This window comes from Nyctereutes procyonoides, unplaced genomic scaffold, assembly GCF_905146905.1.
Source record: "Nyctereutes procyonoides isolate TBG_1078 unplaced genomic scaffold, NYPRO_anot_genome, whole genome shotgun sequence".
Lineage (NCBI taxonomy): Eukaryota > Metazoa > Chordata > Mammalia > Carnivora > Canidae > Nyctereutes > Nyctereutes procyonoides.
Genome location: NW_026575142.1, coordinates 16908268 through 16923085, shown reverse-complemented (window position 1 = coordinate 16923085; position 14818 = coordinate 16908268). Strand labels below are relative to the sequence as shown.

Sequence of the window (14818 nt, the reverse complement as noted above, 5' to 3'; positions counted from 1 at the left end):
GACATAGGCAGAGGGAGAAGCAGGCTCCTCGCAGGGAGCCAGATGTGGGACTCGATCCCGGACCTGGGGATCATAACCTGAGCCAAAGGCAGGCGCCCAACCGCTGAGCCACCCAGGCGTCCCTTAATGTACATTTCTTATGTGGAAAATTGGGAATTTTTAGTAACTTGTTTTTTTTTTTCCACTTATTTTTGAATATCCTCACCTCCATGAATAGTCTTTGGTTAAGATTTCTTTTCCATTTTGTTTTTTGTAGTAACTTTTAATAATAATATGTTCATGTGGTATAAAACTGAAAAGGTATAGAAGGTTGGTCATATAGTGTAAAAAAAAAAAAAGTCTTATCCATATTCCCTAGCCATACATTTCCTTTCCCACCAGCTGCCTTTGTACTAAACAAGCAAATATATATACTTACATTTTTTTACTTCTTCGAAAAATATACAAAGAAAGCATGGCCATACACATCTGTACCTTATTAAGTTTTTTTTTTTTTAACTTTAAACCAGTACATAAACTGCTTTCTCATTCCTTTTTATAGCCTTGTACATTGTATGGATGTAATAGGATTTATGTAATCTACCCTTCTCTATGGACACTTATTTACAGCCTTTTAACCACAGAAACTGGTGCCTTGAATAACCTTGTACATACTTTACTTTGAAAATGTGAGGGATATGTATAAAATTTCTAAAATGAGTTATTGAGTCAAAGGGTATTAATAATGCACTTGTAGTATTGAATGTTATCAAATTGGCAAAGGATTGTATCAGTTTATCCCTTTATTATTGGTAACATGTATAAGGAAGTCAGTATTGTTTATTTTTGTTAGATAGGTGAAAAATGTTATCTCTAATTTTACCATGTAAAAGTATGATTTCCAACAGCCTAGATAAGTACCATCCATTTTATGGTAGAATAATTTATTTAACCAGCTTCTATTACTGTACAGCTGATTTGTTTATTATTATAAAAAGCACTTCAGTGACTGCATATGAATTTTTTTAAGGCAAAGGGTAGATTTGAGGGATTTTTTTAAGGTTTTTGTTTGTTTGTTTGTTTGTTTGTTTTTAGTAATCCAACATGAGGCTGGAACTCATGACCTGGAGATCAAGAGTCACATGGTCTTCTGACTGAGCCAGCCAGGTGCCCCACATTTTTTATATTTAAAATCCTTATAATCATATAATGTTAGTATCTTTTTTCATTTAATTTTTTTCCTTATTTTTAAAAATTACATTTTCATAGGCAGTGTAATAGCTCATCATAGGAATATTAATTTCCTCAATTGTTACATTGGACATTTAGGTTGTTTCTAATTACTATTAAACCAAAATGTAAGAATATTTCATTTAAAATGATTGCCTTTAGAGAGATTCCAAGATACTGAGTTACTAAAATGATAAGGTTAGAATGAATATATTCAAAGTTGTTGGTCTGTAATGCCAAGTTGCTTAGCAAAGTTGCTCGTGTGGTTTTTTTAATTTCATTTTTTGTTAGTTGTTCATGTTTCCTTGGGTGATTTTTGTGCTTTTAATGTTTGGTGCATGGACCCTATGGTATTGGATCTCAAAGATAGGGGCAAAAGGACATTGAGAGGTTTTTTTGGTGTCTGATGTGTTGATACTTAAATAGGGCCACTGGTGATTAATATTCTGTGGTGAGTTAGGATGGTCCTAGTCAGTGAAGAATTGTCCTAGTGCCCCATTCCTAAGCACTGTTCTACAGTAAAAAATTAACATAGGACATTTGTTGAAAATACATTCCCGTTTTTTACTTATTTCTTAGTGTGTGTGCATGTGTGAGTGCATGCACAAGAGAAGGGGCAGAGGAAGAAGGAGAAAGGGAAATTCAAGATTGACTCTCCCCTGAGCACAGAGCCCCTTATGGGTCTTGATCTCACAACCCTGAGATCACCACCTGAGCCAAAACTAAGAGTAGGAGACTTAAACAACTGAGCCGCCCTGTTTTGTACTTTCTAATTTCCTTCTGACAAATAGGAATAATAAATTTTTTCATAAGGTCAGATCTGTTTATTTCCATTATTTCTTTATTCATGAACCTGAAAAATTATTTAATATCCAGAGTTTGGATAAATATTCACATCTACTCTTCCTAGTTTCCACTAGGGGAGTAGTATACAGTTTTATGAAAAAGAAAAATAATTTCCTAAGGTCTTCTAGATTTAAATGTTAAACAACAGTAATAATCATGAAAGTGAGACACTTAAAAAATACATTAATACTTGACTGGTCTTTTGAAAAGTTACTTTTACAAGACTGTAGAAAAAGTCTATAAAACTTGAGAAATGAGAAATTTAAAAAAATCCCATATGACTCTTTCATATAGAGATAGGCTCTTGGTATTGTCATGTATTTCCTATATTTTATGTTATTATGTAGATATATCCTTAAATTGTATTAATTTTAAATTGGGAAACATACATGAATATATTCTCATTGCAAAAATTTGAACCTCATATTTATTTATTTAAAAAAATTTTTTTTTAATTTATTTATTTATGATAGTCACAGAGAGAGAGAGAGGCAGAGACAGAGGCAGAGGGAGAAGCAGGCTCCATGCACCGGGAGCCTGATGTGGGATTCGATCCTGGGTCTCCAGGATCGCGCCTTGGGCCAAAGGCAGGCGCCAAACCGCTGCGCCACCCAGGGATCCCTGAACCTTATATTTAAAGACTCCCATTGACTTCCATCCCTATTCCTGGTCCCCTCTGCAGAGTATTGTTAGTTTTGCTATGTAACTCTTTACCTGTAGAAATAGATAGAGTATTATTATTTTAGAGTATAAACAAAATACTGGGGCAGCCTGGGTGCCTCAGCAGTTTAACGCCACCTTCAGTTCAGGGCGTGATCCTGGAGACCTGGGATCGAGTCCCACGCCGGGCTCCCTTCATGGAGCCTGCTTCTCCCTCTGCCTGTGTCTCTGCCTCTCTCTCTCTCTCTCTCTCTCTCTCTCTCTCTGTGTGTGTCTCTCATGAATAAATAAAATCTTAAAAAAAATACTTATGTGCAAATTGCTTTTTTTTTTCCCTTTTCAACTAAGTAGTAGGATTTTTGGATAGAGTAAACTTTGTAAACTGCTGTTTAATATTAAATAGCATGTATATATTAGGATTTATTCAGGTTTTCTCTCATTTGGGATATTTTGGATGTTTCCATTTTGTTGTTGTTAAGTGTTGCAAAACTGCATTTTCACACATGCCTAATCTTTCATACATATTCGTGTATTTATTAAATACTGATTTTTTTGCCATAGCCAAGCACTATTTGAGGCACAAGGAATTAAGAGGAGAGCAAAACTGGAAAGGTTTATCACACCATGGAGCTTATGTTCTAGTAAGAAGACTAGATATAAAAACTTAAATTTATAATAAAATATCAAATGCTGGGAAGAAAAATAAGGCAAGTAAGAGGATGTAAAGTGTTGGAGGACAGAGGCTGGTCCTTTGAATATACTGGTCAAGATTGGTTTCTGTGTGGAGGGGATACTTGAGCAAGGATTTAAATTAAATGAGGGAATGAACCAAGTGAAGATCTGGGCTAAGAGCATCCCATGTGGAGAAAACAAAGATGAGGGAGACCTGATGAAGGACTAGGCCTTGGGATGTTTGAACAACAGCTGGAACATGTCAAAGCAAAATTGAGAAGAATGTTAGATAAAGTTGTAAAGGTTAATAGAGGCTAAAATATTGAGAGATGTGCTGTCCACACACAGGTATGAGCCACATGCAGTTATTGAGCACTTGAAACATGGCTATTTTGAATTGATAAACACTGGATTTCTAAGATGCAGTACTCAAAAAAGAATGTGAAATATCTCATCACATTTTTTATGTTGATTATATTTTGAAATAATATTTTGAGCATACTGAGTTAAATAAAACATTGTTAACCTGTTTATTTTTACTTTTATTTATTTTTTTAGATTTTATTTATTTATTCATGGGAGACACAGAGAGAGGCAGAGACACAGGTAGAGGGAGAAACAGGCTCCATGCAGGGAGCCCGATGGGGGCCTCGATCCCAGAACTCCAGGATCACGCCCTGAGCCGAAGGTCGATCATGCTCAACCACTGAACCACCCAGGCATCCCTCTTTTTAAAATGTGGCTATTAAAATTTTTTAAAGTACATGTGTCCCATATTTCTATTGGACAGTGCTGGTTTAGGTTCTTAAAATCCATGGAAAGACATTCTGATTAAATGTGATAGATGTTAGAAAATATTAGGCATGGGATCCCTGGGTGGCGCAGCGGTTTGGCGCCTGCCTTTGGCCCAGGGCGCGATCCTGGAGACCCGGGATCGAATCCCACATCGGGCTCCCGGTGCATGGAGCCTGCTTCTCCCTCTGCCTGTGTCTCTGCCTCTCTCTCTCTCTCTCTCCATGACTATCATAAATAAATTAAAAAAAAAAATTTAGAAAATATTAGGCAGAGAAATGAAGTGGTAAATTGTGCTTTTTAAAAAAGATCTTATTTATTTATTTAATTTATTTATTTATTGACAGAGATCCATCTTGAGTGAGGGGGGGAGTAGCAAGGGGGAGAAGGAGAAGAGGCTCACTGCTGAGCAGGGAGCCCGATGTGGGATTGAGTCTACAATCTACAATCATGACTTGAGCTGAAGGCAGACGCTTAACCAATTGAGCCACCTAGGTGTCTAATAAATTGTACTTTTATTTTTTTAAATTTTTTTATTTATTTATGATAGTCACAGAGAGAGAGAGAGGCAGAGACATAGAGGGAGAAGCAGGCTCCATGCACCGGGAGCCCGATGTGGGATTCGATCCCAGGTCTCCAGGATCGCGCCCTGGGCCAAAGGCAGGCGCTAAACCGCTGCGCCACCCAGGGATCCCTAAATTGTACTTTTAAAGGATCACCCTTCACTTGGGTTATCCTCTGGAGAATAGGTAATAGAGGACTAAGTAAAAGCAGGGAAACCAGTTAAGAGGCTGTTGTAGTATTCCAAATGAGAAATAATAATGGTAAAGATGGTGAGTGCATTTTTGAAGCTAAAATTAAATCAACCTAAGATGATTCCAAGTTTCGGTTTAGCAGCTGATTTGTACAGCGATAATATTTACTGAGTTTTGAGAGAAAAGGGATAGAGAAGTAAAGTTTATTTTAGATTTATTGTTTTTAATAAACTTTTTCTTGAAGTATAATATAGTGTACCAAAACCTACATAAAATCTAAGTGTAGCTCAGAGTTTTCCCAAAGTGAACTCACCCAGGTAAGCAGCTCTCAGATTAAAAAAACAAAATGAAACAAACACTATCCTGGTAGCTCCCCCTTGTGCTCCATAATTCTATAAATGAGTAGTGGTATTCATTGCAGTTTCAAAGTCCCAGAGCTATAAAATTCTTTACATTGTGTCCTAGAACTGAGAAACTCGGGTAGTTATCAAAGATTGTGTCTAAAAGGTTAAGGGTAATTAGGAATTTTCCTGACCTCTCATAAATTATGCCTGGTTTTAAAATTGTTTTCAAGAACACAGTACTGTATGTAGAAAATTAACTGTAATTATAAACAATTTGGCGTATTTGGGACAGTATTATCTGAATTATCTATGTTATAGTACTCATTGTAAGAATAGTGTATATATAAAAAAAAGAATAGTGTAGTATATTGTACTCGTGCAAGAATAGAAATCTCCACCTGAGGTATTGTGATTAAATAAGTAGCTAAGTAGCTATAGAAGTTTTATTGGAGGAAAATAAATCATTAAACTCTCTTCTTCTCTATCCCTAAAAGTAGAGAATTTAAGGAGGCCTGCAAAAATTATTTAGAAGATAAAGGATAGTCAGGTACTAAGTAGTATTTAAAATAATTTCCTGAGATTTATGGATTCAGCATATTCTCAATTTCACATGTGCAGGAATTGAGATCCTATACAAGTAAAAACAGTGCAACAAACTTGGCAAGATAATAAAATTGCTAAGTTTTTGTGTTTTCAGGAAGTCTAGGCCACTGGAGGATGGAAAGTTTAGCTTTTTTGTGTGTGTTTTGTGAAACATTTAGTATCCATTATATTTATTAGAAATAATAAATGAAGTCATGAGAAAATAATATTTTCTCCCCTTTTTCTTTTTTTTTTTTTTTTTTTAATATTTTTTTTCTTTATTTATGATAGTCACACACAAAGAGAGAGAGGCAGAGACACAGGCAGAGGGAGAAGCAGGCTCCATGCACCGAAAGCCCGACGTGGGTTTCGATCCCGGGTCTCCAGGATCGCGCCCTGGGCCAAAGGCAGGCGCCAAACCACTGCGCCACCCAGGGATCCCTCTCCCCTTTTTCATACACATGCCAAAAGTGAACATACCAACACTTAGGCTGAATTTGAATGCGATATAATCTTTTACATAATTTAATCCCTAATTTACATAATCATTAAATGAATGAGTATATATCTGCATTTTTCAAATTGCTGGTGATTTGGGCAAAGCTGAGTATTCTGACTTGTGGTTTGTGGGTTGTGTAAAATTGATAAGGGATGGTGATATATAAACCTACATGTGTGATGAAATTGTGTAGAACTAAATAATTATACAAGCACACAGATAAGTACCAATTTTACTAAACCAGGAAATGTGAATGGGATAAATGATTGTATCAACATTGTTGTGCTTTTATGCTACAGTTGTGCTATTATATAACAGTTTTCTAAAATGTTATCATTGGGGGGAATCTGGGTAAAGTACACACTGTATCCAGTGAATCTACAGATATCTCTACAAATGGGTAAAGAGAGGAATCTCTTTAATATGGAGAATATATAGATTTTTCACAGCTTCACTGGACCTAAAATATCACATTGCTTGCAGAGCTACCAGCTTAGATACGATAATTTTCAGAAAAGCATATGCATTTCAGTCTCTGTTCTGAGCAGATGAAATTTTCATTTTTATAGTCCATTTTTTTGGTTGCTATTTAAACTAAGTAACTTTGTTTCTTCTGCTCTTTACCTTACCCTGTCATTCCCCACCAGGTATCATGATTGAAAGGACATAAGTCCTTCAAATAAATGCCTTACCAAAAGAATGTTCAGTAATAGCTATGTGCTATTAGATGAAAGTGTTTATAGAGTATCTTACCTGTTGGTACGTTTTGTGTCTACACTAGCATATCAGTAAAGGTTCATATGTAATGTGATTTTACTCAGAATGCAAACCTACCATTTATTACTATTGTAAAAAGATCCCACTTTCTTCCTCGATTTTTGGGTGGTATTTTTCAAGAATTTTAATGTTTTTCTTTTTAAAACATTATTCTAATTAAAACTCTCCTTTTCGTTTTCAAGGAGTGAAAGGATTGGATTAGTCTGCCCTTGATTTTTGTCTATTTAAAGGTAATCTGCGTGTTGAGTTAACTAATCATACAGACTTAATATAATTTTCTGTTTGGGCGGCAATCTATATTTGGTGGTTAAAATAAAATATTATGGCTAAGGTTTTTTGTTTGTCTTTTCTGTTTCACAAAATGCAATTTAATCCCTCCCCCAAAAAATCCATGTTGTTTATGTCATTGAAGTAAATATCAAAAGAAGTTCAAATTCTATTCCTAGTTTATGGTGTTTGTTTGTTTGTTTTAAGAATTTATTTATTCATGAGAGATACAGAGAGGCAGAGACACAGGCAGAGGGAGAAGCAGGTTCCATTCAGGGAGCCCAATGTAGGACTCGATCTCGGGACCCCAGGATCACGCCCTGAGCCAAACGCAGACGCTCAACCACTGAGCCACCCAGGCGTCCCTCTAGTTCTTGTTAGAGAATTTTTTCCTCCAGAAATTTATAAAAAGTTTCTGCTGTTTTGGCTTGTTTGCCTGAAACTGTATTTTATTCATAGGTTGAAATACTGAAGCCATGGGAATAAAGGTTCAGCGTCCTCGATGTTTTTTTGACATTGCCATTAATAATCAACCTGGTAAGAAAATTAATGTTCCTTTGTAACATTTATAAATGAGTATTTAGTATTTTAAGTTAGTAAAGTATAAACTTGCTTTCTTCTTTTTCAGCTGGAAGAGTTGTCTTTGAATTATTTTCTGATGTGTGCCCCAAAACATGCGAGAACTTTCGTTGTCTTTGTACAGGTTTGTTGACATTTTTAGTTGGCCTAATAGTAGCCCCTTTTGACTGTGGTTTTAATTTTTTAATTTAACATTTTAATTTTCCTCATGCAGGTTATGTACCATTGACCAAGTTGTGAAAGTAATATTTATTTATTTATTTATTTACTTGGAGCACAAGCAGGGATGGGGGGCAGGGGGAGAGAATCTTTATTTTATTTATTTTATTTTATTATTTATTAATGAGAGACAGAGAGGTAGAGAGGCAGAGACACAGGCAGAGGGAGAAGCAGGCTCCATGCAGGGAGCCCGATGTGGGACTCGATCCTGAATCTCCAGGATCAGGCCCTGGGCTGAAGGCAGCGCTAAACCACTAAACCGGGCTGCCCCAAGGGAGAGACAGAGAGAGAGAGAGAGAGCGCCCAATGTGGGGTTCGATCCCATGACCCTGAAGTCATGCCCTGAGCTGAAACCAAGAGTCGGGTGCTTAACTGACTGAGCCACCTAGGCACCCTATGGGGTGGAAGTAATTTTTAGAAATATTGCTTGTGGGATCCCTGGGTGGCGCAGCGGTTTAGCGCCTGCCTTTGGCCCAGGGCGCGATCCTGGAGACCCGGGATCGAATCCCATGTCGGGCTCCTGGTGCATGGAGCCTGCTTCTCCCTCTGCCTATGTCTCTGCCTCTCTCTCACTGTGTGCCTATCATAAAAAAAAAAAAAAATTAAAAAAAATTTAAGAAATATTGCTTGTCTTGGGCTTTTATCTGAGATTGGTTTCTACATTTCTGTACTCTCCAGAAAAACATTAATGATTTTTAAATGAATTTTAAAAAAATTCCTGAGGGGAGTGAAAATTTATAAAGGCGTCTACATAATTTAAGAGATGTGTATTTTACAGAGATAAGCTTCTGTCATTAATTTTGCTTTAATACTGCTTCTTTGATTTCCTTTCTACTAAATGGCCTACTAATTTTTCTTCTCTGTAGGTGAAAAGGGGACGGGGAAATCAACTCAGAAGCCATTACATTATAAGAGTTGTCTTTTTCACAGAGTTGTCAAGGATTTTATGGTACAAGGTGGTGACTTCAGTGAAGGTAAGACTTTGATTCCCACGAAAGAAAATCATGCATGCTTTGTTAAAGATAATAGATCTTAAAGTTAGATATGTTTTTATCTATACTTTCAAATTATAAAACAAACTATTTTTAAAGACACTGAAAAAATGTAGTCTTTGTTCAGAGACCTACATAATTATTAGAAACTGAATGTTCTTTTTTCCATGTATCTTAGGTTTTGCCACATTTTTACTGTTGTATCATAGGGAAAAGAAACTAATTTGGGATCTTGACAATATTGACTTTAAATTAATCTTATGATTTGTTTTGAACCTTTGAGTATTTTTGATTTGAAGTCATTTGAGCATCTACTTTTTAAGAGGTATTTTGTTTAGGGGGTACCTTCGAAGAGATTATTGTCTTAAGAGTTCAAGAGTCCCATGTTTTTCATTCTTAGGAAATGGACGAGGAGGGGAATCTATTTATGGTGGATTTTTTGAAGGTAAAATTTTTTTATTTAAATTGTGTTTTTAATGTTTTTTTCTGTTATTTTATTTTTTTCTATTGAATCAATAAGATTCATTATACTAATATCCAGCTACATTCAATGAATCTGAAAGTTAATTTTCTTGTGAAAAATTTTAGGTGATAGAATTTTAGTAGAGGTAGGATTTTTTTTGTGTGCTAAGGACATTAATACATCATATTATTTGAAGGGTTGCAATGATCTAGAATTAAACTCTTAGAAATATAGTGCTAGGATAGGAACTTCCATAGCTTAATCTTAATTTTTATTAAAAGAGATTTAACAGTATTTCATAGTATAAATATCCACATGTTCAGTGGGTCCATTAAATCTCTTTAATATAATGTTTTTCTCAACTGTAAGTTTTCTCTTTGGAATTTTTTATTTGTGTGAAGATCATTTGAAAGACTACAAGCAAAAAAAAAAAAAAGGAATACAAACATGTGAATGTGGAAATAATTACATATTTCCCATCTTTCACTTTAGGGATTAAGTGAAATTTTATTTCACGTTCCAGTTGTGTTGTTCTTACATTCTAATCCAAAATTGGAAGGCAAGCTACTCTCTACAATAAATGATGCTGTGGCAGAGATTAAGTTAATGAGTCCCTTGCTCTGCTTAAAATAGTAGATGTGCCTTTTTGTGCTTAGAAATGAAACAGATCAACTGTAAAAGAATCCTGTTTGGTTTCTTTCTCTTGCTTTTTAAGGAACATTTTGTTTGTTGTCTGAGTAATCAAAGACAGTTGTGTTGTTTTTTACCCCCACCTCCCAAAAAACAAAAGACAAATGCAGAAGGAAAGAAAGGGTAATAGTATTTGGATTTATAGCAAGGGATTGAAAATTAGAAATACTTTAATATAAAAAAATGGGAGAGGGAATTGGTTAATATTTAATTCTTTCTTCTTTTAACCTGACTAAATTTTGTCTGGTGCTAAAGAATACATATGAACAAAGGAGGTAACAAAGTGAAAATGAAATTTTGGGGCAGGTTATTCCTATAACATAACTGAAAACTTTGCTTTTCTGTAGATGAGAGTTTTGCTGTTAAACACAACAAAGAATTTCTCTTGTCTATGGCCAACAGAGGGAAGGATACAAATGGTTCACAGTTCTTCATGTAAGTATCTGTGCTGTGATCATTTAAAATATCTCTTTTTTGGTGCATCATTTCTCATTGATTGCTAATAAATAGATCCATAATGAGGAAAATTTTTGAAGGAAGGAGGACAATGAATTTTTGAAGGGGGGAGAATTGTTGAAAGGGAAATTGAACCGTACTGCTAAACTATCAAAATGATGAGTACTTGTCAAAAGGACACAGGAGCCAGCCTGAAGGGGTGAGGTTCCCCTGGCCAGATTAGGACAACTTGAGCATCAAAATAAATAATGATAGTATTAGATTAGCAAATAAAATAGAAATCCAAGAGCCTATACACATATAAATAATAAATGAATAAATAACAAGGGAGAAGAAAAACCTATTTTTAATAGAACGTAGCTAATAAATAGAAGAAGAATGATAGAAAAGTCACCATTTTCAGTCATCTCAGTAGTGATTGAGGAAAGAATTATCTATTTTGAGGGAAAATTTAATAATAAACATATTTACAGAGTATCTCTTTATAAATTACTTGATTACAAAGAATAAAATACAATTGATCCTCATTATTCAAAGATTCTGTATTTGTGAATTCATGTACTCACTAAAATTTGTTTCTGGTTGCAAAGTCAGTACTCTTAATGCTTTCCAATTATGACACCAAAAAATTTTGATCAGAGCTCTTGTCAACTATGCATATTTTTTATCATGTCCTATGGATACTCCTCAATAGCCTTAAACTCTTTTACTCTCAGAAGAACATAATCTGTAAGCACCATATGGATTATTCCAGTGTTTTACTATTCCACATTTGTAACTCCCTTCTTCAACAGTGAGAAACTTGGCTCTCATTATCTTCCAAATTTTGCCCGTTTGCTGAATTCTAGAATAAAAAATCACCGTTTTATGCTACTGTGAAAAATAACCTTACTAGAGTTACAGTTTACTTACAGTTATTTTTGTTTTAGATTGAGGGTATATAGTTAAAACAACTGTTTAAAAGTGAGTTGGAGGGATCCCTGGGTGGCGCAGCGGTTTGGCGCCTGCCTTTGGCCCAGGGCGCGATCATGGAGACCCGGGATCGAGTCCCACGTCGGGCTCCTGGTGCATAGAGCCTGCTTCTCCCTCTGCCTGTGTCTCTGCCTCTCTCTCTCTCTCTCTGTGTGACTATCATAAATAAAAATTTAAAAAAAATTAAAAAAAATAAAAGTGAGTTGGATTAGTACATTTTGGTGTGAATTTTTTGTGGTTTTGTGACTCAAAATATGTTAGGTTCATTTGTTTATATTTTATTGTCTCACCTTGTTTTGATTTGTTGTTTTTGTTTATTAAACAGTGTATGAGTCAAAAAGAATACCTTACAGTATTACTCCCACCTAATTCTTTATCCCATTGCCAATCCCATTTTTTCATCCTTTTCCCACCCATCCATTTTAGTTTCCCACCTCATTAGTTTCTGGTTTATCTTCCTGTATTTCTTTTTATAAAAATGAGCACAAATACATATATATTTTCTTTTTTTCCTTTCTTTCTTATACAGTAGATAGCATGTATACAGTGTTTTGTTCTTTTCACTTAGCAGTATATCCTAGAAATCACTCCAAATCAGTTCATGTAGACCCTTTTCATTTGTTTTTGCAGCTGCATATTACTTTATTGTGTGAGTATACTCTAGTTCATTCAACCAATGGCTATGTAGGGGTCTTTCTGATTTTTTTTTCAAGGTTTTTATTTATTTATTCATGAGAGCCGGGGGGGGGGGGGGTGGAGACACAGGCAGAAGGAGAAGCAGGCTCCATGCAAGGAGCCCAATGTGGGACTCGATCCTGGATCCCAGGATCATGCCCTGAGCCAAAGGCAGATGCTCACCTGCTGAGCCACCCAGACATCCCAGGTCATTCTGATTTTTAAAATAAAAACCAGTTGTATCATGTTAGTTATAGAAAAAAATAGAACACAGATAGAAAGAAGAAAAACATTCCCATCCTCAGAGCATCTTTCTCTGCAATAAAAATGTAACCTAAATACTGTATATACTCCCTAATCAACTTTTGGATACAGTATAATTCTTGGCACATCACTAAGTACTAATTAGCATTTTAATAGTTATATGTAAATTCATTGGATGTACTATGCCTTATTTTAAATAAGTTGCTAGGAGTGTACTTAGTGAAATGTTTACACATTTTTTTAAAAGATTTTATTTATTTTTGAGAGAGAACGCAAGCAGGGAGGAGGAGCAGCAGGAAAGGGAGAAGCAGAACCACCCTTCCCACACCCACATGCTGAGCAGGGAGCCAGACACAGGGCTTGATCCCAGGACTCTGGGATTATGACTAAGCTGAAGGCAGACCCTTAACTGACTGAGCCACCCAGGCATCCTATTTATACATTTTTAAGCCTTTCCGTGTATATTGCTACTGTGATATCAGCAGTATGCAAAATACCAGTGTTACCAGATTCTCAACAACACTTAGTATTATCATTTATTTTCCTTTTTTTAAAAGCAAAATCCTTCCTGTGCTAAAACCTCTCCATTAAGTTGATGTTATCCTTCATGTATATTTTCAGAATCTTCCCTCTGTATGTTGATTTTTCCTTATTTCTCTTAATTTCTAGGTAACGTTTCCTTAATTTCTGTGTTTCATTATTTTTAAAGGAGAAAACTTGGGACACCTGGGTGGCTCAGCAGTTAGGCGTCTACCTTTGGCTCAGGACATGATCCTGGGATCCAGGATCAGGTCCCCGCATCGGGCTCCCTGCATCTCCCTGCTCTCCCTCTGCCTGTGTCTCTGCCTCTCTCTGTGTCTCCCATGAATAAATAAATAAATCTTTAAAAAAAAAAAAAGGAGAAAACTTCAGTTTTTAATCTTAAAATGTTTTTAATTGTGGCAATATATATGATACAGAATTTTCCAGTAACCATTTTTAAGTGTATGACTTAATGGTATTGATTATATTCAGAATACAGTGTCGCTGTTACCACTGTATCCAAACTATTTCATTGTCCCAGAAACTAACTCATTTCTTTTTACCCTCAGCCCCGGTAACCTCTTTTATTTTGTCTTTATAAATTTGCCTTATAGATATATAAGCAGAATCATACAATATTCTCTGTCAAGCTTATTTCATTTAGCATGTTTTCAAGGTTCAGCCATGTTTGTTGTAGCATATATCAGGACTTCATTCCTTTTTATGGCTGAATATCACTCCATTATATGCACATACCACATTTAGTTTATCCATATACATCTGCTGGTAGATAATTTGCGTTCCCACCTTTTGGCTATTATGAATAATGCTATAGTAAACATTGGCATATCCATATTTGTTTGAGTCCCTTCTCAATTTTAGGTATATACCAAAGAGTGAAATTGCTAGAGCAAATGGTAATTCTATAGTTCTGTGAGGAAGCACTAAACTGTTTTTCCACAATGATTGTTATCATTTTACACTCCTACCAGCACTGTACAAGAGTTCATCAATACCTTTTTTTACCAATCTGAGAATGACCATGGAAACAGGGGTTATAAATAAATTCTAGTGAGCAGGGTAGCCCGGTAGCTCAGCGGTTTAGCGCTGCCTTTGGCCCAGGGCAGGATCCTGGAGACTCAGGATCAAGTCCCTCGTCAGACTCCCTGCATGGAGCCTGCTTCTCCCTCTGCCTGTGTCTCTCATGAATAAATAAATAAAATCTTTTAAAAAATAAATAAATAAAATAAATTCTAGTGAGTAAGTGAACTTGGCAAATACAGTATCTGTGAAGTGAGGAATGACTAAATCTAGATGCAAATTATACATATATGTTGAATAACCTGTAATATAAATACATATATGGTATACACAAAGGTTTTTACATCTCTAGATGGTTTAAGCAAGTTCACATGAGCATAGCTGCAGTCAGAAAACAATAGGTTAGTTTTAAAAACTTATAAATTTTAAAAACTTATAAAATTACATGTACATGTTTGCATTCTTTTCATTAGTATTGTGTGGGCTTTAACCAAAGGTTAGCTTAAATTGTGTTCCTTCCTCCAAATTTCTAACAGCTTTTT

The 14818-nt window shown here is 35.5% G+C and overlaps 1 protein-coding gene across 12 annotated transcripts in view; it reads left to right on the top strand.

The window, feature by feature from the left end:
• PPIG (peptidylprolyl isomerase G) overlaps positions 1-14818 on the top strand; it is a 50209-nt gene that overhangs the window by 10347 nt on the left and 25044 nt on the right. For 5 of the 12 annotated variants that reach the window (XM_055308416.1, XM_055308413.1, XM_055308415.1 and 2 more), the window contains 6 exons: positions 7319-7366; positions 7863-7940; positions 8032-8106; positions 9068-9175; positions 9594-9638; positions 10694-10781. In XM_055308416.1, the coding sequence (XP_055164391.1) occupies positions 7880-7940; positions 8032-8106; positions 9068-9175; positions 9594-9638; positions 10694-10781 (377 nt within the window). In that variant the 5' untranslated portion in view covers positions 7319-7366; positions 7863-7879. Of the gene's footprint in view, positions 1-1130; positions 1147-7318; positions 7367-7862; positions 7941-8031; positions 8107-9067; positions 9176-9593; positions 9639-10693; positions 10782-14818 lie in introns of those variants that run through there. The other 7 variants (XM_055308421.1, XM_055308420.1, XM_055308422.1 and 4 more) reach the window with 4 other exon arrangements.